This window comes from Patella vulgata, chromosome 6, assembly GCF_932274485.2.
Source record: "Patella vulgata chromosome 6, xgPatVulg1.2, whole genome shotgun sequence".
Taxonomy (NCBI): Eukaryota; Metazoa; Mollusca; class Gastropoda; family Patellidae; genus Patella; species Patella vulgata.
Genome location: NC_065884.2, coordinates 28,101,095 through 28,129,039, shown reverse-complemented (window position 1 = coordinate 28,129,039; position 27,945 = coordinate 28,101,095). Strand labels below are relative to the sequence as shown.

The following is a 27,945-nucleotide window of genomic DNA, read 5'->3' as shown; positions in this document are numbered from 1 at the left end:
ACATTGTTGACATCGACTCTGTCGAAATTACAAGTAAATTTTCAAATTTTTCAAGAGAGAAATTGTTCTCATCGTTGTGATAATTAGTTGTGCAATGGATTTTATCGAACGGGAGTTCATTACAAACACACAGGTAAGTTTATAATAACCAAAGTTAAGTAGTTTGTTCATAATCGAAGAAATCCGTTTAAAATTTACGATGAATCAGACAGGCAAAGCAATAAATAACTGAAGATTCTCAACCGGTTAGCATAACCGAAGAATACTTTGTCAATTCTACGCTAAGGACAAGTTCACCTGTACTTACTGGATTTTTCATTAATTTTTCCAACTTTAACCTTTGTAAATCTGTGGCTGAATGTACAACCAGAACCTTTTTTTCACTTTTTTCCGCCATGCTTGCTTGTGTTTGTTGATAAATAAGTCCACTTCCTGTAGTCGAGGTTGTCAAATATAAGCTATTTTATAATTATAACATGTCCTGTTACTCCCGTCTACAAGCGGTGTTAAACTAATTGAGGCCCAGCCCGAACAGTCTCATCTGTCAATCCGAAAGTATAATATTTAGCCTTTCTAGCTGAACCATAAGGAGCTAAGGTCCATCCTAACCACTTAATTTAAAAAATAGCCAGACCTGTAAGCATTATTGAAAGAAACAATTTGATATTGTATAGAGCAGAGGCTGCTGTGTTGGGTCTCTTTTTATAATTTATTATTATTAATTAAAATTTTTAAGGGTTTGATTTTTCATCTAAGGGCTAACTTTGTAGGCTAATTAATGGGCACAATAATAGCTAGATCTTGACTGGTGGGGCTGGCCGGTCACCTCTGGCTTGCGGCTGTGGTTTCGATCCCCGGTGTGAGCGTATACATGTGGCTTGGAGATAGGGGCGCCTTCTCAACCTCGTTGGTACTCCGGGTACTCCGGTTTCCTCCCACAGGAAAGACCCCTGCGTGTGCGCTAAGATAAGAAAAAGATGACTTGTCTGCGATGTCACCTTCAGTGGAAGCAGACGTTAAACACCAAGAACAACAACAGTTCTTGACCAATCTGGAAAATATCTTTCTAGGGTTAGGATTACAATTTACATGTGAAATAAACAAATTGAAGCTGCAAAAATGGTGGATTGTGGGTAAAACTATTCTGAAGGGTTAGGGTTAGACTTGTGGGTATAAACATGGAAAGATATTTTCCAGATCGACCGAGATCCAGTATCGTGCATTTAAACATACATTATGCAAGAGCAAAATCTGATTATTGCAAGTCTTAATTTAGGCTTCAGATGTTATAGAAATTATAAATTAGATCTTTATTTAAACAACAAGCCCAAAATCAACTCTGTAGTTCCACGGATGGCTCGGCTACAGCTCGGATTTCAATAGGATTTCACTTATCAATTAATTCAAATATGGCACATCCTGATGAGAATACGTCAGTTAGATCGAGGCTAAATGATAGAGTGTACTTAGCGAGGCCGCTGTAGAGCGTTTCCGCATGCCATTGAAAACTTCACTTGATAATCGAGATATGTAGGTGGAGTTAACGCCTGTCAATCAAACGATCAGCCACGGTGAAGGCACATTTCACTACCATTTCTAGTCAAATATTACAACGATGATAACTATGTTCAGAATAAAGTAATTTGACTGAAATTTTCAAAATATTCTTCTTTCATCATCTACTTTTGAACTGTTATAGCAAGAATGGCCAATTCTCTGTAAAAATCTCCCATAATGTATCTTTAATGGATCTCTTTACAATCTTATAAAGTTTTGATTACGGTAGCCTAAGCTATCATAAGCCAGCGGACACTTACGGATAGCTTCGGATCCATATTTACTTGATTTACTATAGGCATGTACGCTTGTTGTTTATTACTTAGAACGTCTGTGTAGTTTGCGTCTAACCTCTGACTTTCCCAACAAGATACAGTTGAATCTTACAAATGAACAGAATTAAGAAAGCCAATTTTTATATATATGGTGTCGCCCCCTAACCCACCCACCACCCACCCCCTTCAGTCTGTCCGGCGTTCATAAGCAATTGCTGTAGAGGCTAAAGTTAATATCCAATTGACTTTACATTTATACACAGACTTTATATAAGGTCATGAGACGAAGACACCAACTGATTTTTTGATTTTCAACAATTTCCGATAATTACTACCAGAGTTTTGGCCCTTCATCACTTTGAAGAATCTTGTGGACACTTTAAAGGCTAAGGTTAATATCAGATTGAACATTAATACACAGTGTTTAGAGTCATGAGACAAAACCTACTGATTTTCAATGATTTCAAACAATTACCTCTAGACCTACGGTCCTTGATCACTTTGAAAAATCTTGTGGGTGCTCTAGAGACCAAAGTTATCATCCAACTAAATTAATACACCCTGTTGAAAGTCATAAGATGATGAATCCTATGGATTTCTAGTGGATTATGATAAATATTGTCGTGTTATGGCACTTGATTAGGCTACTTTGGAAAATCTTGTGAAAATCTACAGGCCACAGTTATCATTCAATTGACGTTAAATTTATATACATAGTTTAAGGTCTTGAGACGAACAAGTCTATTAATTTGAATTTCAATGATTTCCGTTAACTTGAACAGTTAATCCATAATGTACATTATTTTGAATACTAAACCGTTAGCCTTGGGCAGAACTAGACACTAAACAAATGTTACTTTTAATCAGATTTTAGTGTATTGTTTCATTACCGATCAAAGAAAAAATATATGGCAACTCTTGTTGATTGCCAAAAATGACTTAGATGCTGTGGGGTATGTATCATTGTCTGGCAACCTATATTTAATATTACAGGAGCCAATGGCTGAAGCAGGCATTAACAATGATGAAGAGATGAAAGATGTAGAAGACTGTAATTATCAACCACAGAAATATTGGGGTTTGGATTATCATTTCAGATCGTGTTTAAAGCTCTATATATGTGAAATATTGCAAGCACCATATAATACTCCATATAAAGGTACTGGTAATTAATTGATATTAATGTATATTGAAACTATGGAGACATGCACACCTTAAAGAACATATCCCTGGCACATACATGTAGTCTGTCCTTAATGACATAATAAGAAATATTAATTAGGTTGAATGAAAACATAGGTAACAGAATCCATGTAATTAAAATTTGAGGAACAATAGATAAATCTGGTGCCCATGCAAAATTCTCCCATTGAATGAAACATATCATTGCCATTGGTCTTTAAATAACATTGGCCCAAAAAATTGTTTGTATTCAAGAGACACTAGAGACAACAAGTGAATACCTCTCTCCAACCCCCTCATCCTTTATGTTTCTTTAAAGCATGGGCAGATATTTATAAGAATAAGTTGAGAAAGAAGTGTCCCATACAGGAAGATAATGAATTCCTTTACTGTATTGTGATAAAAATATTTTTTACGGTTATTTCTTTTTTACAGGACTGTTTGCATACAAAAATCATCCATTTCAGAAAGTTGACATAATGGGTGTGGTTGTTGGTATTGATGAAAGAACTAGATGTTATACCTATAATGGTAAGATCAAATATTTTAAAAATGGTCAAGTTACACAGGAACCATGCTGAAAAATAAATCAGAAAATGAAAATACTCTTTCTGTTTCTAAAGTGTCCCAAAATGTTGTGTATAAAATGAAAAATATAATATATACAAAATCTTAATCTCCTTCACATTTTTTATTTCAGTGTTTAGTGTCAATTACGTAGAAAACATCTCGTTTTGAAAATTTTATCATATCATGAGGCAGAGCTTCTAAACTGTGATGTCGATAGTTCATATAGCTATATAGCTAACAATTTTTGTTGTAAAGGCACTTTTATAATATGTTACTACACACAGAATTAGAGAAACAAGTAGTCTTATTAAGTCTTGTAATTGATTGATTGGATCAGTTTCAATCTCATCCAGGGGTACACAAATACATTTCTGTTTTTTATACGCCTACATTGAAACGTTGTCGTATATTGTCGTCGCCCCCGTCCATTGGTCCGGCGTCCACAATTGCTTGTGGATGCTCTAGAGGCTAAAGTTAATATCCGATTGACTTTAAATTTATACACAGTGTTTAAGGTCATGAGACGAAGAAGCCTGTTGATTTTCAATGATTTCTGATAACTTGAACAGCTAAATCCATGATATTAAATGTTTCACACACTAAACGTTAGCATGGGGCAGAACTAAAAGCCAAACAAATTCTAATGATTCTCTGATAATTACTTAATGAGTTGTTACTCTTAATCAGATTTTAGTGTATTATAGATGTTTCATTACCAACAATAGAAAAAATATGCGACAACTGTTGTTGACTGCTCCGACGACTTAGCTGCTGTGGGCGTATGTTTCGTTGCCTGGCAACCTATCTTTCAATATTATATAGTTGATGATGGAACTGGAGTAATCACTTGCGCAATTTGGAACAATCTACCAGGTATGTAATACTTTTTATGAACTAAAATGGTTGTGTATAGTTTTGCAATTGGTTACATAATACGAAGAAAATTGTAATTTCATGACAAGATTTACAGAGTTATTTCCCCTGGCACATCAATTATTTCTGGTCATCTCATTATTTTACAACAAAAGGTTTTTCAAAATCGACTAACATCATCTAAATATATGGGTCATTTAATATTTGTTTGTTCAAGCCAATGAAGGTTGTTGGGTGGCCATCAATCAAACATAAAATTAAAATGCCCTGGACTTGATCCCACATTTGCACATGATACATTGTAGCATTACCAGTACCTGCCTAACCACCTAGATTTCTCCAGTCTCCTGCCACTGCTGAAGATCTTTGTGCTCAAGCAAATAATAGAAATTTATATACCATATTTAGTTCCAGAATGTCCTAATTTTTGTGGAATGGGCAACATATTCATAAGATAATCTTAACAGTACAATGGCTGTTTTTTTATAGTATGAAGTTCATTATATTGTGTTTTTCAGTTGATAATTATTCATTAAGAAGATTACCAGGTATATTGATAAAGAAATTAGATGATATCTGTAAACCAACACTATATGAACTGGGCGATATGATACATGTTTGTGGTAAACTCAAGATGTTTAGAAATATGCGAGAGATTGTTTCTTCCTATCACAGTATCCTTTTATAAGATTTATTAAATTACAAATAGCAATTTTTTATGTGCCCACCTTTAATGTGGATGTATATTGTCATCATGTGCGGCGAAAGTATCTTATGAACTCGAAGTTCCTGACTTGTTTTTTTCCAAAATTAGTAACCTATCAAAATTATTTTATAAGAAATCGCAGCATATTGTTTCAATCAAATTTATAATACCGGGTGACACAAAAAAAGCGTTCATCACCTAAACAAAGAGGGTTGTCAGGGACCTCCAGTGGTTCCAGCAGGATGGTCCCACCCCCCACACCTCAAACGAATCATTGCCATGGCTACAGCAGCGTTTCCCTGACCGACTGATCAGCCGCAGGTGTGACCCGGAGTGGTCGCCGCATTCACCGGACTTGAACGCCCCAGATTTTTATCTGTGGGGATACCTTAAGGACAGGGTGTATGGCAACAACCCCCAGACTATCCCTGATCTGAAGGCAGCGATCACAGCAGCAATAAAAGCGATCCCAAGGGAAGAATGTGGGAGGGTCATCGAGAACTTTGCCCACCAGATTCAAATGGGCTTGCAGCACCGGGGAGCTCATTTAGAGCACATTTTTTGAGCGTCAGTTAAACAAAGAGTTTTTGTGGTACAGACTTGAAACTTTGGAGATGTCTGCTACATAGACTTAACCTAATGTAGCTGAATTTTTGTATTAATCTAAATACAATTTTGGAAGTCATTCGATTTTTATTGATGAACGTTTTTTTTTGTGTCACCCTGTATCATTGGAACTAGTTACAGGATAAGAGTTCTCAACAGAATTTTTTAAATCTCAACAGAATTTTTTAAATCTCAGTAAAGTTTTTCATTTTGGCATAACAAAGCACCTAAGTGTTCATAAAAGTTCTCAGTGGAATTTCAAGAGTTTGTTTTTGCCTAAGGCGGAAGCCTTAACGAAATTCACAATTTTTAGGTCACAAATCTTGGAGATTTTCTCCTGTTTACGTTTAAATTTACGAAATATTACCTATCTTCTAAGTCTTTATTTCGACTCAGTGGATCACTAACACAGGGGTCCAGGTTTTAATCCCGGTGTTAGATGAGTAAGTTTTTGATGATTTTTCAGACTGATTCCCCCTTGTCTTTGGTGCAGAAGGGGGGGGGGGGGGGTCTGGCAAGGAAAATGGATCTAATTGTTCAGATGAGACATATAAAAAAAACAGAGGTCCATTCATGTACTTTTGGTAAGCACATAAAAGAACCCTTGACAGTGGAATTTAATAAAGATTAGGTGGAAACTTTGCTATCCAGGTATATATCTTCATAACACACTATGTTTGCCCATTTTCATTAGCCCAGTTGGTGCCGAATAGTAGGACTTAAACCCTATTTCATTTCATGTCTTTATAAAATTATTGTGCTGGATGATGCAATGGATATTTTTGCCTGGGCTGCTACTTTTCTGTTTTCTAGTTTAATACATTCAAACTATTAGTTTGATATATTAAAGATACATTATGTAAGATTTAGATAAAGAACTAGCCATTCTTGCTATAATAGTTCGAAAGTAGATGATGTAAAATGAATAATTTGAAAATTTCATTCAAATTACTATATTGCAAGCGAAGATATTAGCCTTTGAAGGTTTGACAGACCTGTGCAATAATTTCAACCATCGTACTGGTTGATCGAAGCTAAGTCTCGGTCCTCCATATTTGATTAAATCAAAGTATCGCTGAACCATTCTAATCTATTTAATATCGGAGAAATCTGATGCCATCGAGAGTTGATTAAGGCCTGGATAATTAATACTTTAGAAAACATTTCAGGCCTAAAGAAAGACCTGCAATAGGCAGATTTAGCTCTTGCATAATGCATGTTTAAGTGTCATGCTTCAAACATGGTTATATTACTAATGTTGCTTTACATAACTACTAGGTTGTTTTGTTGAAAACTAAATGGGTTTTTGGATGATATAAAATTTGTAAGTGTTTATGTTAAATTTATTTCATATATTGAAGTATTAGTCACAAACAACAATGGCAATAAGGTTATGCTTTATATGTAATGACCTTCAGTTGCACCCTGTTAATTTTCTTCCTGAACTTTAAAAAGCATGTAACTCACTGTAAATCAAATATCAGTATTTTGCTTGTCAGCTTTTTTTTAATAGGCAGGCAATTTAAAGATGTTCAAAAATTTCCTTTCACCTATTCTCTATTAGGACTTTTAGGATGTTAGCAATGATTTCTAGGATTAAAAACCATGGCAGTGCCATTGAAATGTCTATTTTCTTTAATAATATTTTTTTGTAGATAAGATTCTGGATCCATCAACAGAGTTACATAGAATTAAAGAATTACCTCATCTCCACCAACAATTTTATAATGAATCTTTTACACTACCAAAAACAATACAAGATCAGGATAAAACTTGATTAATATATTGAATATAAAGTAAATATTACTGTATACACAAACTAAATCAATCTAACAGTGATATAGGAGACCTCCATCACAAATATAAAACTAAATATGATGGTGGTGAAGGTGATGGATTATCTGGTATCCTGTCTGAATCATTCTAGCCGAAACTGTCTCGGTATGATACACAAATTAGCTTGAATTGTCTATACAGTATCACATGAACTGTATAGGCTACATTATGAACAACTAGTTTTCATTACACATCTGAGGCTTGTTTATCTAGACCAATAATTGTAGTTAAGTCATCATTACTAAATGTCAGACCAGAGTAAAAAAACTCTTTAATAAATACAAGTTCAGATACAAGAAAATAAATATGATTTTGTTTAATTGGTATTATTTATAATTGAGGAATGTTTATAATGGGAAGTTTTTATAAAATAGTGCTGATTTCTCTAATGACTGATGAGGAGAATAAAATGGTTTATATCCCAGCAGTTGTCTTGATTTTTGTGGACTAAAGTACAGATTCATATTAATATATTTAACACTACACGACTGAGCTGGGAGACTCAGTTTTATCAGAGGCTTTAGCGCTTTCAGAACCAGCTCCATAAAATATAATGTCACATATACAAATTTCCATGGCAGATAGAATCGAGACAGATTTAGATTCTGATCTTTCAGAAAATAGTTCATGAAAGTAAATGTATTTTGGAGTGGTGTATCATCTGGCACAAAAAACACTTGTCCAGAAACGCGACATGGATTATTTTTTAGTGCTGCATCTGCACAAAGAAATGCCCAAGCAGCATTACCCACATAAGTTTGTTGAAATAGTGCGCTTCCATCACCCACACGTATCAGTACACCATTATTATCATGTGCGTTCCTCAGAGCTGTTGTGACGTAATATGGATCTCCTTCTCCATACATGACATTTGGCCTGAGTGAAATTGTATGAAGCTTCATACCTGCAAAAATAAAAAGAAACCTACATATATGTACATGTTAATTTCAAATACCAGTAATACAATTAATAAAACATATAACCCACTGTCCATTCCCCAAAAGTTATATGTCGACACTTCCCATCTGTCAAGTATTCCCGCTGAAATTTCATGTGGGAAGATATTGTTTGGCTTGTCTAAAGGAGGAAGCATGTTGATATTTAATTCAAATAACACAATAAATATATTACCCAATGCCCTTTTCAAAAAGTGCTTATATCATGATTTCCCATCAGCCTTGTATTATTCCTTTGTCGAAAAACATTTTAATATGCTGATATTTTATGTGAGAGTATATCTTAAAGATACATTCCCAGGTACAAACTGGGTGATTTGATGATATATTTGGACTAAAAACATATTGAAACTTATTAATTTATCATAATTTTGCATCAAATCCTTCTCAAAACATTGCAATTGTCGGGGAATACCCTGGTTATAAAAAATCGATCAAAAGAGGTCATGTTTGTGTCACAGGACTTACCTCTCTCGGTACCTAGCAACGCAAGCAAAGTCGGAGGAGAATTCATTGCACACACAAGATGATGTTGTCTTTAATCGCTGACTATTTATTATAAATATCGAAGCCTAATTAAATTTTCGGATTATCCATTGGCCGCGTCTTGATCCATGATTTTTATCTCAGAAAGTGTTGTACGTCTAATTCTTCATAAAGTTTATCAAAATGTACATTAAGGGCTCAATCTCCACGTGCAACCTTCGACGTCACATCTGCAGACACTCCTAATCGTCGGGCTGTCGATTAGGGAAACCCTTACATTTTTGTCCTGTATGCGCTCCTTGAGTGTTTTTTGGGGAATCCAGTATTTTTCTAGTAAGATTGGATATTTCTACTTTCCATATATACCACAATTGTCATACTTTTATTGGAAATAACCACCCGATAAATACTTTTCTGGGAACAAAGGTTTATGATCACCACAGGTCTCAGTTAAAGGGGAACTCTATCGAAATTTAACAGATTTTTGCAGAGTTACTGCAGAATGTCATTTGTGCATTGTAAATGTTTGAGATTTTTTCAATCATGCTGGGATTGCTTCACTATCGAAATTAAGGAGGGCATAGAATAGGATTTCGGTTGCAAACATAGGTGTATGAGCAGAGGGGGCAGGTCCCCCTCCCCCCAAATTTTGGGCAATCTGACATTTCGGACAAACAGGTAAAGTGAAAACAAAAATTATTATTTCTTCTAGTAGGCAAAATGAAGTGCCCGAATACTAATAAAACACTAATTTTACTTTTCTTTTAATTGAATACCACAGATTTGTACTAAATTTACTACAGATTAAAACATTTTGTCTGGAGCCACTATACTTTGTGCAACATTTTTCATGCATTGACTATTATTTGTGAATGAAGCTGCAACAGTCTGATTGAATGATTGGAATTCAGATTGGCATAGAGTGGGATTTCGGTTGCAAACCGATTGGAAACTTTGAAGTTGCTTATTTCACAGGCTAGAATAGCAGAAAAACGCGACAATTGATTGCTTGTTTGGAATTTCGGATTCAGGTAAATCACCTAAGGTAGGCTATATTGGACCACACTGAAGTTGCTGTATTCACAGGTTGGAATATGAGAAAAACCCATTTGCGGCAGTTAAATTTTCAAAATTTTCTCCTGACGGTCCCTTCTTCGTGGACGTGGACTGTAAACGATTGATTGGTTGATTGGAATTTGAATCCGCCACCTAAGTTTGGCGATATTAGACCACTTTTAAGTTGCTGTATTCACAGGGTGTGTGTCTTACACAGTAAGCTCCGCTCCTTTGCCTCTCGCAGACGATTGGCACCGCCTTTTGTAACCCGTCTGTAATTTTTTCGGGCATTTCAGTTTCTTCCCCCCAACATCCTTCGGGCCTGTACGCCTATGGTTGCATAGGCGCAAAATAAGGCTATATCGGAGAACTTTCTAGTTGCTGTACTATCAGGCTGGAATGGCAAGAAAACACACTTGCGTCCGTCTAATAATCTCATGATGTAAGTTCATATGGGTTAGGTATATTGCCTCAAGAGGTCCTCATTCAAATTATAATCATGGACCTAATAATATTAAATATACTCAGTGCCATATAATTATTTGTAAATATTGCTTTCAAACAAAGTGGATATGTAGTAAATACTCTTATCACTCAAAAAATAATTCAAGGAATTTATACCACTATTTAGTCTTGTTCCATTTGCCTCCAAAATGAGTCTTTCTGCTCTAAATTTAGTGTCTGGATAACCAGGGAAAAGAAAATCATCTGGTATACCAGTCTCTTCAGTACCGTTAGTGATATCTTTATGACCTATAACAACATCTACTGTACTACAGAATATCAGTCTCTCTATATTTTCTTTAATACAAGCTTCTATAACTGTTCTAGTACCTGCAATTATTACCATTTCAGAAATTATATTTAAATCATAGATTCACAAATTATCAAGACAATGGCAACATAAATTAGAGGGGGGTTTTGGTGGCCGAATCAAGGTCTGTCATTGAGTCAAGTGGTGTGGTTTCAATTCAATGCTTTTACGTGGCAACTTCATTGTTAATGACCCCTATGCTTAAGCGAATTATTGAAATAAAATTGGACCATATGTTAATCCCGAAATGACCAAGTGGACAATAGACCCCATTTCTCTCTCTCTCTCTGTTTGTTGAGGGAGGCAGCACAATATTTCTCGGTCAAAGAAATGAAATGAAACGAAATACTGGGCTAATGAAGACAGCCATACAGTGTGCTTTGAAGGAGAAGTGTCCTGGTGTGGTTTGGGACGGAAGGCCTGACAAGTGACAAGGACGAAAAACCGACGTACTGTGTACACATTGGCGTGCAAGAAGGCCACAGCACCGCTATCCTGGCAAAATTTCCCTCATAGCAGACTGCATGGTGTATGCCCAGTCAGTGCAGAAAAGTAGGACGTTAAGCCCTATTTCATATCATATCTTTAACAGTTGATATCCTATGAGGACGTAGGAATAATTACAGTAAAATATGATTATGTATTACTTCAATCTGACTGAAATTAGACAACCTATAAAATACATAGTATAGATCAGTACCTTCGATGTTGATTTTTTCCATTCCATTAATATCAGGAAATGTACCGTAACTAATTAGTCCTGCTACATGTATAACACTATCAGCTCCGTGTAAAGCTTGACGAACACCACAGATATCATTAACACTACTTAATATAGTTTTAGTAGGTATCAAATCATCATATTCTACAAGAAAATCAACATAAAACATTTGGGTTTTTAAAAAGTGGAACATCTAGATCTACTGTCTATGGACATTTTTCAAAGACTGGATTGAAGGAGTAGAAATAATCCCATCTTCAGCATATTTTTTTTTTACAATGTTTGACAAGATTTACCATAGTGCAGTGAGAGCATTCATTTATTGCCAACAATCAACCATCAAGCATAATTTCACAATAAAAGGCACAGCCTTTATGTCATTGGCATGGGTTCCACGTCGGCCATACATGTCGGTCAAGACCCAGGGCTATGGAAAATGACCATAACTAGATCTGACCCATCGGTCATTTTGTACACCGTAAAATGAGTATGTATATGTTTATGTGAAAAATTAAAGGAAAAAAGTATGAATGATATATGTAGCCAGTCTACCAGCCTGCCATAAGTATCTTTAAACTTATTATTAAATTTCTGAAACAAAATTTGGTTGTTAGATAATTCTGTTAAAACAATGGGTTGGTAGGACTGGGAACTGATTTGCTGTGGACTGTAACATCAAAAATTATGAAAAGTTACCGTACCCATAAATTTTTGAACTGGTTTTACATCTAATATACGTATTTCTCCTACATGTGCTGTATGTTGTTGTATTTGACGTACAATATGTTGACCTAAAAATCCTGATCCTCCGGTTATTACAACTATCTCTTTCTTCTCTGGTGTTAAAATGCTAAACAGAAAACAAATTCTTAATAAATGATTATAAACTAGGACCTCATTTACGAAATAAAAAAAAACAAGCCGATAGTGCAGCTAATGTTCACTGCCTCCATTCCAAAATGAATAGATGAAACTCAATAATTACTTTTTCTAAATTCAGTAGTAGTTTATTTTGTAGTATACCGGTATCCCATATAATTTGTATGAAATTAATGTCAAACTCTAATTTTAATTCAAAGCCATTTCTGCCAACTCTTCTTCAATTTCTAATTGTCAACTGTACACAATTGGATCTTGGTTTTGCATCCCATCTAAACGACTAGGCACACTTTCCCTGTCGGTCCCAAAGAAAAACTCCAGAGGTTTGCCCTTATCCTGTAACATTCTAGTCAAGAGGCCAGTATCCTACCTCTCAACAACCGCCAACTCCCTTTCCTCCAGTATATCGAAATCACAACCTTCAGGTCGAAATTCATATTGCAGGTGTGGCCACGTAGCAACCCAAAATGGGGTTCAAGGGACTTGTCTTTGGGTCAATTTTTATACGCCCACATTGAAATATGGTTGTATATTGTCATCGCCCCCCGTCCGTCTGGCCGGCCGGCCGGCGTCCACAGTTGCTTGTGGACACTCTAGAGGCTAAAGTTAATATCCGATTGACTTTAAATTTATACACAGTGTTCAAGGTCATGAGACGAAGAAGTCTATTGATTTTCAGCGATTTCCGATAATTACTGGCCCTTGATTACTTTAAAAAATATTGTGGACACTCTAGAGGTCAAAGTTAATATCCGATTGACTTTAAATTTATACACAGTGTTTAAGGTCATGAGATGAAGAAGCCTATTGATTTTCAGCGATTTCTGATAATTACTGCCAGAGTTATGGCCCTTGATCACTTCAAAAAATATTGTGGACGCTCTAGAGATCAAAGTTAATATCCGATTGACATTAATTACTGCCAGAGTTATGGCCCTTGATCACTTTAAAAAATCTTGTGGATGCTCTAGAGGTCAAAGTTAATATCCGATTGACTTTAAATTTATACACAGTGTTTAAGGTCATGAGACGAAGACGCCTATTGATTTTCAGCCATTTCCGATAATTACTGCCAGAGATTGACTTCAGATTGATAATTACTTCATCAGATTTTAGTGTATTATAAATGTTTCATAACTAAAAAAAAGTAAAAATATGCGACGACACTTGTTGACTGCCCGGACGATTTAGCTGCTGTGGGTGTATGTTTCGTTACCTGGCAACCTATCTTTACACTTATGAACACATATTTGAAAATACACTATAACAATGGTAATTAAGTTTGCATTCTTAAAATTTTGATTGACAGCTTGGGGATCTTGCTGGCTAAGTGGGTAAGACGCTGGCTCGCTAGCCTGGAGGTTGGGTGTTCGATCCCTGCATTGGCGAGAAAGTTCATTCAGATTTCCCGGCGTGGTTCCCCCTTGTCAGTGATGCAGGATGGAGGGCCTGACAAGGACAGCTGTCTAGTCATTCGGATGAGACGAAAAACCGAGGTCCCGTGTAGACATTGGTGTGCACGTAAAAGATCCCTTGACAGTTGGAATTTGATATAAGAGTAGGCCGTAGTGCTGCTGTCCGGGCAAAATTCCCCCTCATAGCACACTGTATTCTCGTCTTCATTAGCCCAGTTTGGAGCAGAACAGTAGGACGTTAAACCCCATTTCATTTCATTTCATTTCATTGACAGCTTAAGATTTAGGCCTGTCATTGAGTGTAAGTGGTTTTAATCCCATGCTTGTATGTCTAATTTCATGTGTTTTCTCCTACTGCTAAAGATTCAGTATTAAATTATTAAATAAAGATTTACCATGTTAGTCCCAAACATAAATCTAGTTTCTTTTGAGTGGAGGTTGAAATCTCTCTCAAATATAAGTGAATTTACCATGTTTAAAATTAAATTCTACTGATTATTATTTTCCCACTATAATAGCACATGTATTACTAAATATATATAATAAATACTCTAAAGTGCTAAATATATATATATATATACATTATATATACGTACTCTCCAGTGCTGAACATTTTCTTTAAATGAGTGGTCCTGTTTAGTAAAATTCTATTTCTCAAGAACATCTGAAATATTGGATAGAAAAAAAACCCATTAATAATGTGTACTTAAAAGGACAAGAGAAATCAATATAAATACATCTTTTAGCTAAGCTAATATAAACTTTAATAAAGGGAAAGTTTGTTTGTTTGCTGTTGAAAACAAACTGTTGAAAACAAAACTGTTGAACTAATAAATTTAAAACAACATCATAATAACCATTATATTTACACAAAATTTAATCAACATAAATACATCTCTTAATGGGAAAGTTTATTTGCTGTAGGAAAGCAAACTGTTGAACTGATAAATTTTAAATAGACTTCATAATAACCATTTTTTTACAAGAAAATTCATAAATACATGAGTAAATTTGTTTATTTATTCGCTATAGGAAACGAAATGGTTGAACTTATGAGTTCCAAATAACTTTATAATAAACAGATTTTTATTATTAATGGTGCTGTTTATTGTGTATTTGATGCTGTGTTTCATGATGAAATTAACGATTAATGATTACTGTGCTATTATGGATGAGATTAACTGTTCACAACATCAGTAAAACAGCTAGCAACAGATAGGCTTTTCAATTAATAAACAGAAATTAATTAAGATATTTTAGGCAGTAATAGTTTAGATAAAAAGTTAAATTAATATTATTTTATAAACGGAGAGAAACAAAGACAAGGTCCATGCCAGCAGAAAAGTATTTTATGCTAGCTCTCCATTCAATATCCATTCTGCATACAGAGAACTATCTACTCTTCTTCAAGAATAGATCTCTGCCCTAAATAGCCGCCATATCCAACAATTATTATACTGTTTTGTAATATGATCCTACTCCAGTTCACGTCTGTTATACACAAAAAGACTAATTAAACCTTTTCAATTTTATTACCGGTAAATAAAAGTAGAAAATATACTTTTCAAAATTCTCTAAACTTAGTGTTTTCAACTACAATTGTCTGTTCTCGAGCAGCGCTAATTGTAGACAGACACAGGAGAAGGGTCGCCTGTCCAACCTCGTGGGTTTTCTCCGGGTCCTCCGGTTTCCTCCCACTGCTAAAGACCCCTATGCGCAAGCGAATTATTGAAATAAAACAAAACCATGTTAGTCCCGAAATGACCTAGTTTGTGTCGAGTGGACGTTAAACCCCATTTCTCTCTCTCTCTCTGTAGACAGACAGTGTAAGTTTAGTATGTTCAATGTCAACACAAATTGCCACATATTTGTTAAAATCCAACTAAGTTGAAAGGTTTCTATAGAGAACTAAGTCCTGTGTTCACAATTTTTAAAACAGAAATGTTAACTCCACAAAAATGAGAATTCAGTGATTTAGGAGCGAAATATTCTTAATTATAATAGGGTTCTACCTTTTACATCAGTGAACAATCCCACTAAGCTTTATAAAACTGCATTGCAATCACAATCTCATTTAGTTTAAAATATTCCATCAAGAACTCTGTTCTGTGTATATAAGATTTCATATATTTGAATCAAACGAGGAAAAAACTAACAAATTTAAGATTGAAATTGGAAAGGGGTATCCCTAAGACCCCACTGATCAGTTTCATCAAGTGTTTCAAAATTCCATCATGAACTGTGTCCTGTTGCTCCTGTTCATAAGCTTTTAGAGTCAAAACATGACAGTAAAAAGATAGCTATATGTCTCAACAACAGATTATCCAAAAGGAAAACTTGGATGTTTCTCAAATTTAATAAGAATCTAACATCCTTCCAGAAATCTAATCACGATCGTATTCACAAGCTTTTCCGGACAAATAATATATCTCTGTAACAGAAAGTTTTAGATAGCTGAAAATCAACAGGATTCATCCTGGTCGCGGAATATCAGCTTCTATCGCTTTAACAAGGTTTTTGGCAAAGGCAAAGTATGTCAGGAACTGAAGATTGCAGAGCGCTGAAAATTGATGAGGTTCCATCCTCCCATATGACCCAGAGGCTTAACACCAAATTTTAAAACAATCAGGTAGCCTCTATTGTGCTGACAATGTTTTTTCGGCAAAGGGGGTATAACTCCTAAACAGGTTACGTAGCACTGAAAATTAATGAGATTCGTCCACTCATGAATCCAATGCTTCCCACCAAATTTGAATAAAATCTGTTAAAAATAACTATGTATGCAATGCCTGGAAATACACCCACACAGCAGTTATGGCTCAACTACAGCTTATCCGAAAGGAAAACTTGGATGTTGATCTAATTTAATAAGGATCCAACAGAAAAATTTAAAATCTGATCGAGTTCTTCCTTGAAAATGGATGCAGGTGACAACCCACTTTAATTTTGGACATATAAGATCAATACATACCACTCTTTATGCAGAAAAGTAGAACGTTAAACCCCATTTTGTTTCATTTTTCATTCAACAAATAAAAAAACTGATTTATAAGATATTTTAAAAAGTACAGCAATTGAGATAAAACATTCAACGAATATCTAACTTACCTCTTCCAACAGACAATGGTTTCAAATGATGTCTGCTAAGAGGCAGGTGGGATTTATATACGCTTTAGTTCTAACTATACTGTTACATTCAACACAAGAGAGATCAGGTGCAGAAGACATGGCCCCCCTCTGCTAGTCTTTTAGTAGGGGTGTTTAATACAGATTACACCGACACTTTTGGCTGATCCAATTACAGCACTTCTAGAATGACAGTAGTTTGACAAGTCTCACAAAAAGCCAGAATAGAAATTAATTGGTTATATCATTGCATGAACATAAAATGAGGTCCATAATATTTAAATATCAAGAATGACAAAAGACCACTTTCAAAGTGATTCAAGAACAACAAAGAATTCATATCAAGAATTTTTTTTATTTTTTGGAAGTAAGACCAATTTGTTTGATGAATCAGATTTCATATTTTTTAAAAAATATATATTCTATATTAAATATTCAAATTTTATAACTTCAACAAATAAATATCAAATTAACAATAAATGTAATCTGCTGAACATTCAGTAATATAGGGGGGTTGGATGGCCGAATGGTTAGCATGTGCGTGCTGTATCATAAGGCCTGTCATTTAGTCAACTGGTTGGTTTCGAATCCCCGGTTGTACGTGACAATGAGTAGGGTCGCCGTCAAACCTCATGGGTTTTCTGCGGGTCCTTTGGTTTCCTCCCACTGCTAAAGACCCCTATGCGCAAGCAAATTATTGAAATAAAAATAAACCATGTTAGTCCCGAAATGACCCAGTTTGTGTCGAGTGGACATTAAACCCCATTTCTCTCTCTTTCTCTCATTAAGTAATATGAAAAATCAATAAGATAGACAAGTTATAACTTTCATAACCTACAACATTTGCTATCATTTAAATATACAATAAATATAATTTGTAAACAATACCAGTAATAATAAAAAAAACTTGCTATATGAATAAATGGAATGTGACCATATTCAAATTACATATGTATGCAAATGTGCAAAAATTTGTTCAAATGTTACATTCCCAAAAAAAATCTTGTTCAGAAATCTATATAATAAAAAACGTATGACTGGAAAAAAAGAGAAATTAAATTGCACGAAAATGTATAACATAACTAAAAAAAATGAAATCAGAAAAATTGAACAACACCAAAGTAAACACAGATAGTAAATCATGATTTCTGTTTTGTGAGAAATTTTCATATTTAAATATACCAGTATTACACAAACAGAACTATCCAGATACCTGATTAATTATCTATATATTTTTAAAAATTTATTTAAATATCTTTATATTTCAAATATTTATCTAAACATCTTTATTTTTCAAATATTTATCTAAACATCTTTATTTTTAAATAATATTTAAATATTTTTATTTTCAAATAATTATTTAAATGTTTTTATTTTTAAATAATTATTTAAGTATCTTTATTAATTTAAATATCTTTGTTTTGAAATATTTATCTAAATATCTTTATTTTTAAATGTTTAAATATCTTTATTTTTAAATATTTAAATATCTTTATTTTTAGATATTTAAATATCTTTATTTATAAAATATTTATTTAAATATCTTTATTTATAAAATATTTATTTAAATATCTTTATTTTAATGTGTTAGTCATAAACAATTAAATATGAAATTCAATTAATTATTGAAAAAAGCAAGATCGTTATACACTGGAATGAGTAGAGATGTACATAACAATGTGTGAGATTTCTTTGAAAAATTTATGCGAATCAACAATAATCATTTGTTTGTAAATTTACTAGAAATTTAGTTGAATAATTTACAAGAAAATATAACATATGTACAATATGCGTCTAAAACTACATGCTCATCAATTATTACAATTTTAAAACTATATATAGTTCACAGATAATAAAACTTTTTCATTTGAAAAATAATCAGTTTCAGCTGTAATATGCAATTTATTATGAAAATATCAATATATTAAAATGAACCAATGCAATACACGTTTAGGATTGAAACCATCCTTATATAAATAAATAATATCATATATTGTAGTGCTGGGTATTGCCACTGCAGTCACGATACCATATGTATTGCAATTCAAGGGCTACAATATGATTTGTATCACGATTCACAACCAGGTCAATATATACCAAGAAAACAACAGGATAAATAAATAATTGATATTTTTAGTCCTGCAGATGTTGAGGAAATAAAACTGTTTCATAACACGATATTGATGTGGATCAAAACAATTCAAGAGTGTTTATGTACCTATGGATAATGTGTGACGTGGATAATTAAGAGTGACAGGTTACCTACTGAATCAACAAAAAAAAACTTAAAAAAAAGAAACATGATACATCGAATCAGTGTTTCGTGATTCAATACACAAATCTACTCAACAATATATCGTGCACTAAAAATATAGTGTAACTAGTGTCCAATACTACAAGTTGTATTTTAACATTAATTTTTTAAACATACAAAAATAATGAAACAGTAGTTTTTGTTTTCTTTACAGACTTCACAAATAAAAAACACTAAAACATTTTAGCTTACTGTTTTTCTACTGTGGACCAAACATGCTGATTCATCTAATATTTTCCTTCAAAATTTTTAAATGTATTGATAAATGGGAGTATTTTACTCAGACTAAACAATTTATATATTCTATATAATACTTGTGATATATCATGTTGTATAAACTAACAAAAATATATAATATAATTAGGGGTATATCAAAATATATAGTTATGTAAATAATCTCATATATGTCATACATGTATATGCCAATCAACAAAATGATCCAAAATCACCATGATGATTATTGTTTGTACATTTTATGCTTTTATATAATAAGGTGAAAAAAATATAAAATATGTAAATATTGAAAAAATTGTGATCAGCTGTTGTGGGTCCTTTATCTGTAAAATAAAATATGTTAGCCATTTTGAGCTTCCAGCATTTGTCTTCAAAAATGACCTTAATTTTAATTCCTCCAAAGCCAAAACTTACGAGTAATGCATGAAATCTGTCGGTTTTGGTATTTATAGAGTCTCACTTTGGTTTAATAATTTTCAATATTTTTTCTTAAAATTAATATTATTCAAAGCTAAATATATATCTCTGACATTTACATGTACTATGATAAATGTATATGTTACACATTAATTCAAATGTTTATTAAAGATACATTATGGGAGATTTTTACAGAGAATTGGCCATTCTTGCTATAACAGTTCAAAAGTAGATGATGAAAGAAGAATATTTTGAAAATTTCAGTCAAATTACTTTATTCTGAACATAGTTATCATCGTTGTAATATTTGACTAGAAATGGTAGTGAAGTGTGCCATCACCGTGGCTGATCGTTTGATTGACAGGCGTTAACTCCACCTACATATCTCGATTATCAAGTAAGGTTTTCAATGGCATGCGGAAACGCTCTACAGCGGCCTCGCTAAGTACACTCTATCATTTAGCCTCGATCTAACTGACGTATTCTCATCAGGATGCGCCATATTTGAATTAATTGATAAGTGAAATCCTATTTAAATCTGAGCTGTAGCCGAGCCATCCGTGGGTCTACAGAGTTGATTTTGGGCTTGTTGTTTAAATAAAGATCTAATTTATAATTTCTATAACATCTGAAGCCTAAATTAAGACTTGTAATAATCAGATTTTGCTCTTGCATAATGTATGTTTAATACAGAATTTTTGTTTTGACCAATTTGCCTCATTTAACAAGAGCCAGTTAGTGCAAGGGCTGTGCGATATTCTCGATATAGTCATTTATCGTGATATGGTATTTTCAGACCAACTACGATATCATGTGGCCAAAAATCGTTGATATAGTGGTTTATCGAATATCGCCAAAAACTTCAAATATCGAAAAAAATTCTCATAAAAATAGATAATAAATACACTATACAGCAGTGGAAATTAGCCAACAGTAATAAACTATAATAAAACTAATGTTTTGAGAATCTTTAAATGTTGAAAACACTTGCGCAGTGTCCGCAACCGTTTTTCACTGCATCGTGTATGCGTTACTTTTACTTTGTTTTTAGTCGACAATAAACTGTCAGTTGTTACTAAATGTAAAGCTTAGGCCTACTGAACGCCTGAAATTTCCCACTACCGTGGAAAATTACCAAGCTATAAATAAGTTGTCATATTTTTAAAAAACAAATATTTTTAGAAAACTCTACTAAACTTAATTTCTGAAAGCAAGAATAAAACGATCTATAAATAGATTACTGTCACTGTTAGGCCAGGAATACCGCAGCCAATCGAATGCTGGAATGGAAGATAGTCCGGATCATCTAGTATTTGTTAAACGGTTTGAACTTACAATACAAGACTTGAAGACCGCATCTACTTACTTCCGCTGCAGGTGATATTTGTGAATTTTCTTACACAAGGTCACAAGCAGACGCTTTTTAAACATCAGCGGTTGTATTTAATTTTTATCCAAAAAGGATGTTGTTTTGTTCATTTTAATAAATCTATATCATAAAAAAAGCAAAATTTAAAGTGTATGAATAAAGCAATTCTTGCCCACAAGTCTTACTCACACTGTAGTCAGCTTTAATGCATATATATTTAATTTATTTAATAGCAAAGTGACATATTATTAAATATCGCGATATTTAACTATATCGTTGAAAAAAATGCCAATATCGATATCATCCCTTTTTGCAATATCGTACAGCCCTAGTTAGTGCCAGTAACAAAATACTAGAATCAGCTGGTATATGCCATAAGTTTTCTGATTATAAAATAATACAAGCTATTTTATATCTTGGAATATGCCCATCAAAATAATCATACTAATCAATGATAAAATGGCACTCCAGCTTTGATCTAGGTCAAAAATAAAACTGCCTATTTCAATGTATTTTTATACGTTGATTCGTTCCATCGGATAATAATCTGTCATTTTTTAAAGTTTTAGATCCATAGATAAAGCTCGCTTGAGATATAACCAGATGTTACATCTGTGTCCAGTTCTAGTTATCATTCAAAACTAGAGCTTGTCCGAACACCAATTGAAATACTTATTTTGACCTTAATCGAAGTGGTCTAGCTCATTTCATTTTTTTCAAAGATAGGTTGCCAGGCAACAAAACATATACCCACAGCACCTATGTTATCTGAGCAGTCAACATATATTTTTTTGTTCGGTAATGAAACCCTTTACAAGACACTAAAACCTGATTAAGAGTAACAACCCTTTAAACATACATTATGCAAGAGCAAAATCTGATTATTGCAAGTCTTAATTTAGGCTTCAGATGTTATAGAAATTATAAATTAGATCTTTATTTAAACAACAAGCCCAAAATCAACTCTGTAGACCCACGGATGGCTCGGCTACAGCTCGGATTTAAATAGGATTTCACTTATCAATTAATTCAAATATGGTGCATCCTGATGAGAATATGTCAGTTAGATCGAGGCTAAATGATAGAGTGTACTTAGTGAGGCCGCTGTAGAGCGTTTCAGCATGCCATTGAAAACTTTACTTGATAATCGAGATATGTAGATGGAGTTAACGCCTGTCAATCAAACGATCAGCCACGGTGAAGGCACATTTCACTACCATTTCTAGTCAAATATTACAACGATGATAACTATGTTCAGAATAAAGTAATTTGACTGAAAGTTTCAAAATATTCTTCTTTCATCATCTACTTTTGAACTGTTATAGCAAGAATGGCCAATTCTCTGTAAAAAATCTCCCATAATGTATCTTTAAGTAATTATCATGAATCATTAGAATTTGTTGGCTTCTCTAGCTGGTTCTGCCCAATGCTAACATTCATTATATAAAGCATGTAAATATCATGAACTAAGCTGTTTAAGTTATCAGAAATCCTTGAAAATCAAACAGCTTCTTTATCTCATGAACATTAACATTGTGCATTTTCAAGTCAATAAGATGTTGACTTCGGTCTCTAAAGCATCAACAAGATTTTTCAAATTGATCAAAGGCCGTAACTCTAGCTTCTTCGTCTTATAACCATAAACCCTGTGTATACAGGTAAATTTAATTTAAATCAGATATTAACTTTAGCCTCTAGAGCGCCACAAGCGACTATGGGACAGACTGACAGAGTTGATGACAATATACGACCATATTTTGATTTGGGCATACAGAAAGGCTAATTACCTCCTACTCCTAATAACATTTGAGAAAGGGAAAGAGCAACAGCTAGATTATTGACATTGTGATATCAATATAATCACACTTTGTAAAAACATCTTCAGTTTTCTGGTACATTAATACCATTCTGTTTTAGTATATCTTGAAGTTTCTGTATGGTGGACATCATCTGTGTGAGTTTTTTCTCACATTCTTCTCTCAGTGCTACCTCATGCTCTATTTTACGCTGAGCCTGAGCCTTTACAGACATCACTATCCCTGTAAAATATTACAAACAACATTGGAATAAAGTCATTCAAACTCTCAGATCTATGATAGTTGCCAATTGTTGAGACAGGGAAAAGATGCTCTGTGCTACCCTTTTAAATATATTTATTTTAAAAAAATATAAATCATAACCATAAAGCCATATCTTATCACCGGTAATAAGACTAGGTCCTCAACATTTGATAGTGTTTAGTCAGGGCTAGTGTCAGAATAGCTCAGTTCTGTTTTGAAGGGAGTGTCCAATCTTTCAAAGGATTTGGAGGACTTAAGAGCCCTTGCCCCTCAAAAAGGCTAAACGTGTGAATACTTGGTGCGATGAATGTTCTTGTAATATAATTATGCCATATTTTCCCCATGGTACTCCACTCCTCTAATGTATGTCAACTCAAGAGTTCTAGAACTATATCATAACTAAATTCCCAGTAGATTAGATATTATATGTGACAGTTATTATGGAGATGATATGGAGAATAAAAATTGCTCAATATTTTAAAGAAATGTCTGTAAAAACAGGGGGTTTAATTTCTCTGACCTTTGACTTTTTTCATTCCAACAAAAAAAATAAAGAGTTTAACACTTAATTATCGGGTCCTAGGACTTGTGTAAGTATACACAAGAACTTCACAACACTTGTGGAGATTAGGTGATATTGCCTGCAGAACTAAAATCTGCCTTAAATTGACACATGCTATAGTAACATTCAAGATTATATAATAGATTTACCATTTAATATTCTGGTGACTCGCCACAATCTTAACACAACCAATAAACCAACACCAGTTGCTGAACCTTCTTGATTACGGAACACAATGTCAAGTATGAATGACACAATGACAACAATGGCATCAAAAACTTCCAACTTGTGCTTGAAAAATTCTAATCTCATAACAAAAATACGGACACCAATTTCAACCATGAACAAAGACAGAACTGTTATACTGAGGTAATGAAGAACTTTTGGGGCATCATGATTTTCTTTATCTTCCAGTTTTACTACATCCAAGTCAATGAGTAACTCTGCAATTACCAGGATACAATCCAAGACAACCAGTACTACGACAGCAATATGGAATTTTTGTGAATGTATGATTTCTGCAAGTCTTTCTCTGATTGTTGGGTCGGGTTTGATAATTGTTTTTGGTTTATTGGAGTTGCTTTTATCTATAGTTGAATTTGTGTCATCTTTTTCAATGGCTTTTTCGAGTTTATCTTGAATTTCGTTAAATTGTTCCATTTTCTGAAATTACCAAAAAATAATACATATAAATAAGCCTTCGTTTATGTGCACCTCATCTCATCATTTGGACATTTGAGTTTCAAATAGACGTGAAATGAAATGAAATGGAGTTTAACATCCTACTGTTCTGCTCCTAACCTGGGCTAATGAAGACGGGTCAAATAGACGTAACTAGAACGTCTAGAGTTTGAATCACCATCAGGAATGTCTGATTTCACTTAATGATCCAAATTAACAGGATCCAACAAGGCTTAATAAAGAAGTAAGTCTAGTCATTTAATTTGAAATCTAATTTAATTATAAATTATTATTTCAATTCATATCTTTAGGTTCTGATTTCCTACTTTAACAATGTATACGATCTGGCACATTTTCAGATTGAATGTCGTTCGAATAACTAAACTCGGCTATCTTAATCAAGTGAGTTCATAAATAAACAGATATATGAATGATGTCTTGGAGGGTCGCTACATATATGACTGGATGTACTGCGTTTATTATTATTAGGTATAGGAAATGTAATTATATCGTATTGAAACTGGGTCATAGACTTTTGTTATTAACATAACATGTTGAATTAGCGCTAACCCTGTTTATATCTTGTGACCAATGACGAAAATTGAGCTGGCCTTATCATTTACCCAAATCCACCATTATTTCATCTTGTATAATAATAATTTATATCTATAATATTATACTGTTATTTATGCCAAATTGTCATTTTTAATTTTAATTCATAACGTTTTTGTTTTAAAAATGCCCCTAAAAATGCCCAAGCAAGCGAAACGATTTCCTGCAATACACAAGTTATGTCCCTTGGTTACAACTTCCAAACCTGCTTCAAAATCGTATTTTGAGAAGCAATGTTAACACAAAAACACTTCAATTTTCAATTAAAAATGACAATTTAGCATAAAGAACGGTAGATCTATATTATCAAATATCGATAAATCTATTATTTATTGTGCTATCATAATGATAGTTAAAATAATGGTGGATATGGTTACAACTTCCAAATCACAATTCATGAGGTATTCTAACACAAAAAATGTTATGACTGTACATTAAAAATGACATTTTGGCATAAAGAACCATATATTATCAAATATAGATATAATTTTGAGTTGAAATGGTGGATCAGTGGGTAGATTTGGGTGCTTTTGGGTTGGTGGTTTGGGTAAATCGTGCTATTCTTCAATGACAGTGACACTTTTTAGTCAGTTAATTAAAATGAAACTTTATAAAGACCTCAAATTAAAAAGGAAACAATTCCCGTTTATCTCCTAATTCAACATTTAATTCATTTGAATCAAACTGTTGTTTCCTGCTTTCATTAGCAGCTTTGCAGAACTTTTATAAGTTTATAACACGCCCCTTTCCTGCCGGATGTTATCATAAAAGCGGTGTTCATGCAAATCGTCCCGAAATTGGGTAGTTGATGGTTGAGTCGATCAGAAGTATTGATAACATTATATTTGGAAAACTATTTTCTGAACATGAATAAATCATAATAATGAGTTCACTTCGGCGCTATTGCACTTTCGTACCTCTACCAGTTCCCGTGGTCGTAGGAACTTGAAATTTTCAGAGGATGTTCAGGGGGACTAGCAATGACCACACACCAAATTTCAGCCGAATTGATCAATAACTTTTTATTTTACCGACCTTTTAATTTCTAACGAGAGAGAGCTTCATCCGTTTGACGCCATTTGCTTTGTTTACTATTTAGACTCGAATAACAAGACACTAAGACGGAAACCGACTCGAATAACAAGACACTTAGACGGAAACCGACACACTGCACCAGCTGCCTAACACTGCAGTTCATAAAAATTAATATAATTTTCGTATACTTTAATTTTTGCGCGAAGCCACCATTTTCAATAAAATACTATTTGGTGTTGATCAGTGGATTGGCCGTTAGGTGTAAATATTGCCGTGACCTTGATTTTGACCTTGAGGCCAAACTTCCCACCCATATCGGGGCCTTTGCGTTTATGCTTGCCGTGGCCTTATTTCTAACTGTATTATCAAAGTTAATGTTCGAGGTTAAAGCAGAGACGACGTCCTCCAGAAAAGATAATTGGGTCAAAGTCGTAGGTCAAGGTCACTACAATCGTATCATGAGGTCAGATGAATCAATTACATTGACCGCGCCTATTGACTTCCTTTCGAACACAGACCCTCTTCGTTTGATCGTTTTCTGACCGAGCAGTGTGCGACAGGACCAAGGTAAACGTCGATGGCTGAAGCCCAGATGATGGCTGTTTAAAATAGTTAGGGGGTCAAGGTCGTAAGTCAAGGTCAAATGTCCCAAAAATGACTTTGAAAAGTTTGAGTTTATTTTTCTGTAACATGACCTTGACCTACGACTTTGACCCAATTATATTTTCTGAAGGACGTCGTCTCTGCTTTCACCTCGAACATTAATTTTGATAATACAGTAAGAAATAAGGTCACGGCAAGCATAAACGCAAAGGGCCCGAGATGGATGGGAAGTTTGGACTCAAGGTCAAAATCAAGGTCATGGATGGTTAACGGTGACTAATGGAGGTCACCACGACCTTTCACATTGACCACGCCCATTGACTTCCTTTCGGACACGGGCCCTTTGCGTTTGACCCTTTTCTGACCGAACAGTGTGCGACAGGACCAAAGTAAACGTCGATGGTTCAAGCCAAGTTGATAGCCTTCGAAAATGGTTACGGGGTCAAGGTCGTAAGTCAAGGTCAAATGTCCCAAAACTGACTTTGAAAAGTTTGAGTTTAGTTTTCTGTAAGATGACCTTGACCTACGACTTTGACCCAATTATCTTTTCTGGAGGACGTCGTCTCTGCTTTAACCTCAAACATTAACTTTGATAATACAGTTAGAAATAAGGCCACGGCAAGCATAAACGCAAAGGCCCCGATATGGATGGGACGTTTGGACTCAAGGTCAGAGTCATGGTTACGGATGGTTAACGGTGACTAGTGGAGGTCACCACGACCTTTCACATTGACCACGCCCATTGACTTCCTTTCGGACACGGACCCTCTGCGTTTGACCGTTTTCTGACCGAGCAGTGTGCGACAGGACCAAGTTAAACGTTCATGTTTCAAGCCAATGTGATAGCCTTCGAAAATGGTTACGGGGTCAAGGTCGTAAGTCAAGGTCAAATGTCCCAAAACTGACTTTGAAAAGTTTGAGTTTAGTTTTCTGTAAGATGACCTTGACCTACGACTTTGACCCAATTATCTTTTCTGGGGGACGTCGTCTCTGCTTTAAC

General features: G+C 34.1%; 3 protein-coding genes across 4 annotated transcripts; 1 reads left to right on the top strand and 2 right to left on the bottom strand.

The window, feature by feature from the left end:
• Nucleotides 1-505: 505 nt before the first annotated feature.
• On the top strand, nucleotides 506-7,983 carry LOC126824719 (CST complex subunit STN1). Of its 2 annotated transcripts, none has more exons than XM_050554056.2 (6): nucleotides 506-636; nucleotides 2,826-2,991; nucleotides 3,450-3,545; nucleotides 4,407-4,457; nucleotides 4,976-5,131; nucleotides 7,425-7,980. In XM_050554056.2, exons 2-6 carry the CDS (start codon nucleotides 2,832-2,834, stop codon nucleotides 7,544-7,546), a joined length of 585 nt encoding a protein of 194 aa, XP_050410013.1. In that variant the 5' UTR covers nucleotides 506-636; nucleotides 2,826-2,831; the 3' UTR covers nucleotides 7,547-7,980. The 2 variants fall into 2 exon arrangements, with proteins under 2 accessions (XP_050410013.1, XP_050410012.1); XM_050554055.2 differs by lacking the exon at nucleotides 506-636 and adding an exon at nucleotides 867-1,071 and having other exon boundaries at nucleotides 7,425-7,983.
• On the bottom strand, nucleotides 7,953-23,200 carry LOC126824716 (3 beta-hydroxysteroid dehydrogenase/Delta 5-->4-isomerase type 1-like). The gene is made up of 6 exons (XM_050554051.2): nucleotides 23,180-23,200; nucleotides 14,529-14,596; nucleotides 12,340-12,488; nucleotides 11,618-11,782; nucleotides 10,725-10,937; nucleotides 7,953-8,509 (listed from the first exon to the last, which is right to left on the bottom strand). Exons 2-6 carry the CDS (start codon nucleotides 14,594-14,596, stop codon nucleotides 7,953-7,955), a joined length of 1,152 nt encoding a protein of 383 aa, XP_050410008.1. The 5' UTR covers nucleotides 23,180-23,200.
• On the bottom strand, nucleotides 22,712-26,087 carry LOC126824718 (voltage-gated hydrogen channel 1-like). Its single transcript, XM_050554054.2, has 3 exons — nucleotides 25,926-26,087; nucleotides 24,164-24,677; nucleotides 22,712-23,431 (listed from the first exon to the last, which is right to left on the bottom strand). Exons 2-3 carry the CDS (start codon nucleotides 24,672-24,674, stop codon nucleotides 23,274-23,276), a joined length of 669 nt encoding a protein of 222 aa, XP_050410011.1. The 5' UTR covers nucleotides 24,675-24,677; nucleotides 25,926-26,087; the 3' UTR covers nucleotides 22,712-23,273.
• Between the last annotated feature and the right edge of the window lie 1,858 nt (nucleotides 26,088-27,945).

Excerpts from the sequence above, each read along its gene's own strand:
- LOC126824719 (XM_050554055.2), top strand. The coding sequence starts at position 2,832 with ATGGCTGAAGCAGGCATTAACAATGATGAAGAGATGAAAGATGTAGAA. Across the intron at positions 3,546-4,406 it reads TAGATGTTATACCTATAATG|TTGATGATGGAACTGGAGTA; the intron begins GTAAGATCAAAT and ends AATATTATATAG. Across the intron at positions 4,458-4,975 it reads AATTTGGAACAATCTACCAG|TTGATAATTATTCATTAAGA; the intron begins GTATGTAATACT and ends TGTGTTTTTCAG.
- LOC126824716 (XM_050554051.2), bottom strand. The coding sequence starts at position 14,596 with ATGTTCTTGAGAAATAGAATTTTACTAAACAGGACCACTCATTTAAAG. Across the intron at positions 10,938-11,617 it reads GGAAAAAATCAACATCGAAG|GTACTAGAACAGTTATAGAA; the intron begins GTACTGATCTAT and ends TAATAATTGCAG. Across the intron at positions 8,510-10,724 it reads TGGAACAAGACTAAATAGTG|GTATGAAGCTTCATACAATT; the intron begins GTATAAATTCCT and ends TTATTTTTGCAG.
- LOC126824718 (XM_050554054.2), bottom strand. The coding sequence starts at position 24,674 with ATGGAACAATTTAACGAAATTCAAGATAAACTCGAAAAAGCCATTGAA. Across the intron at positions 23,432-24,163 it reads AGTCACCAGAATATTAAATG|GGATAGTGATGTCTGTAAAG; the intron begins GTAAATCTATTA and ends AATATTTTACAG.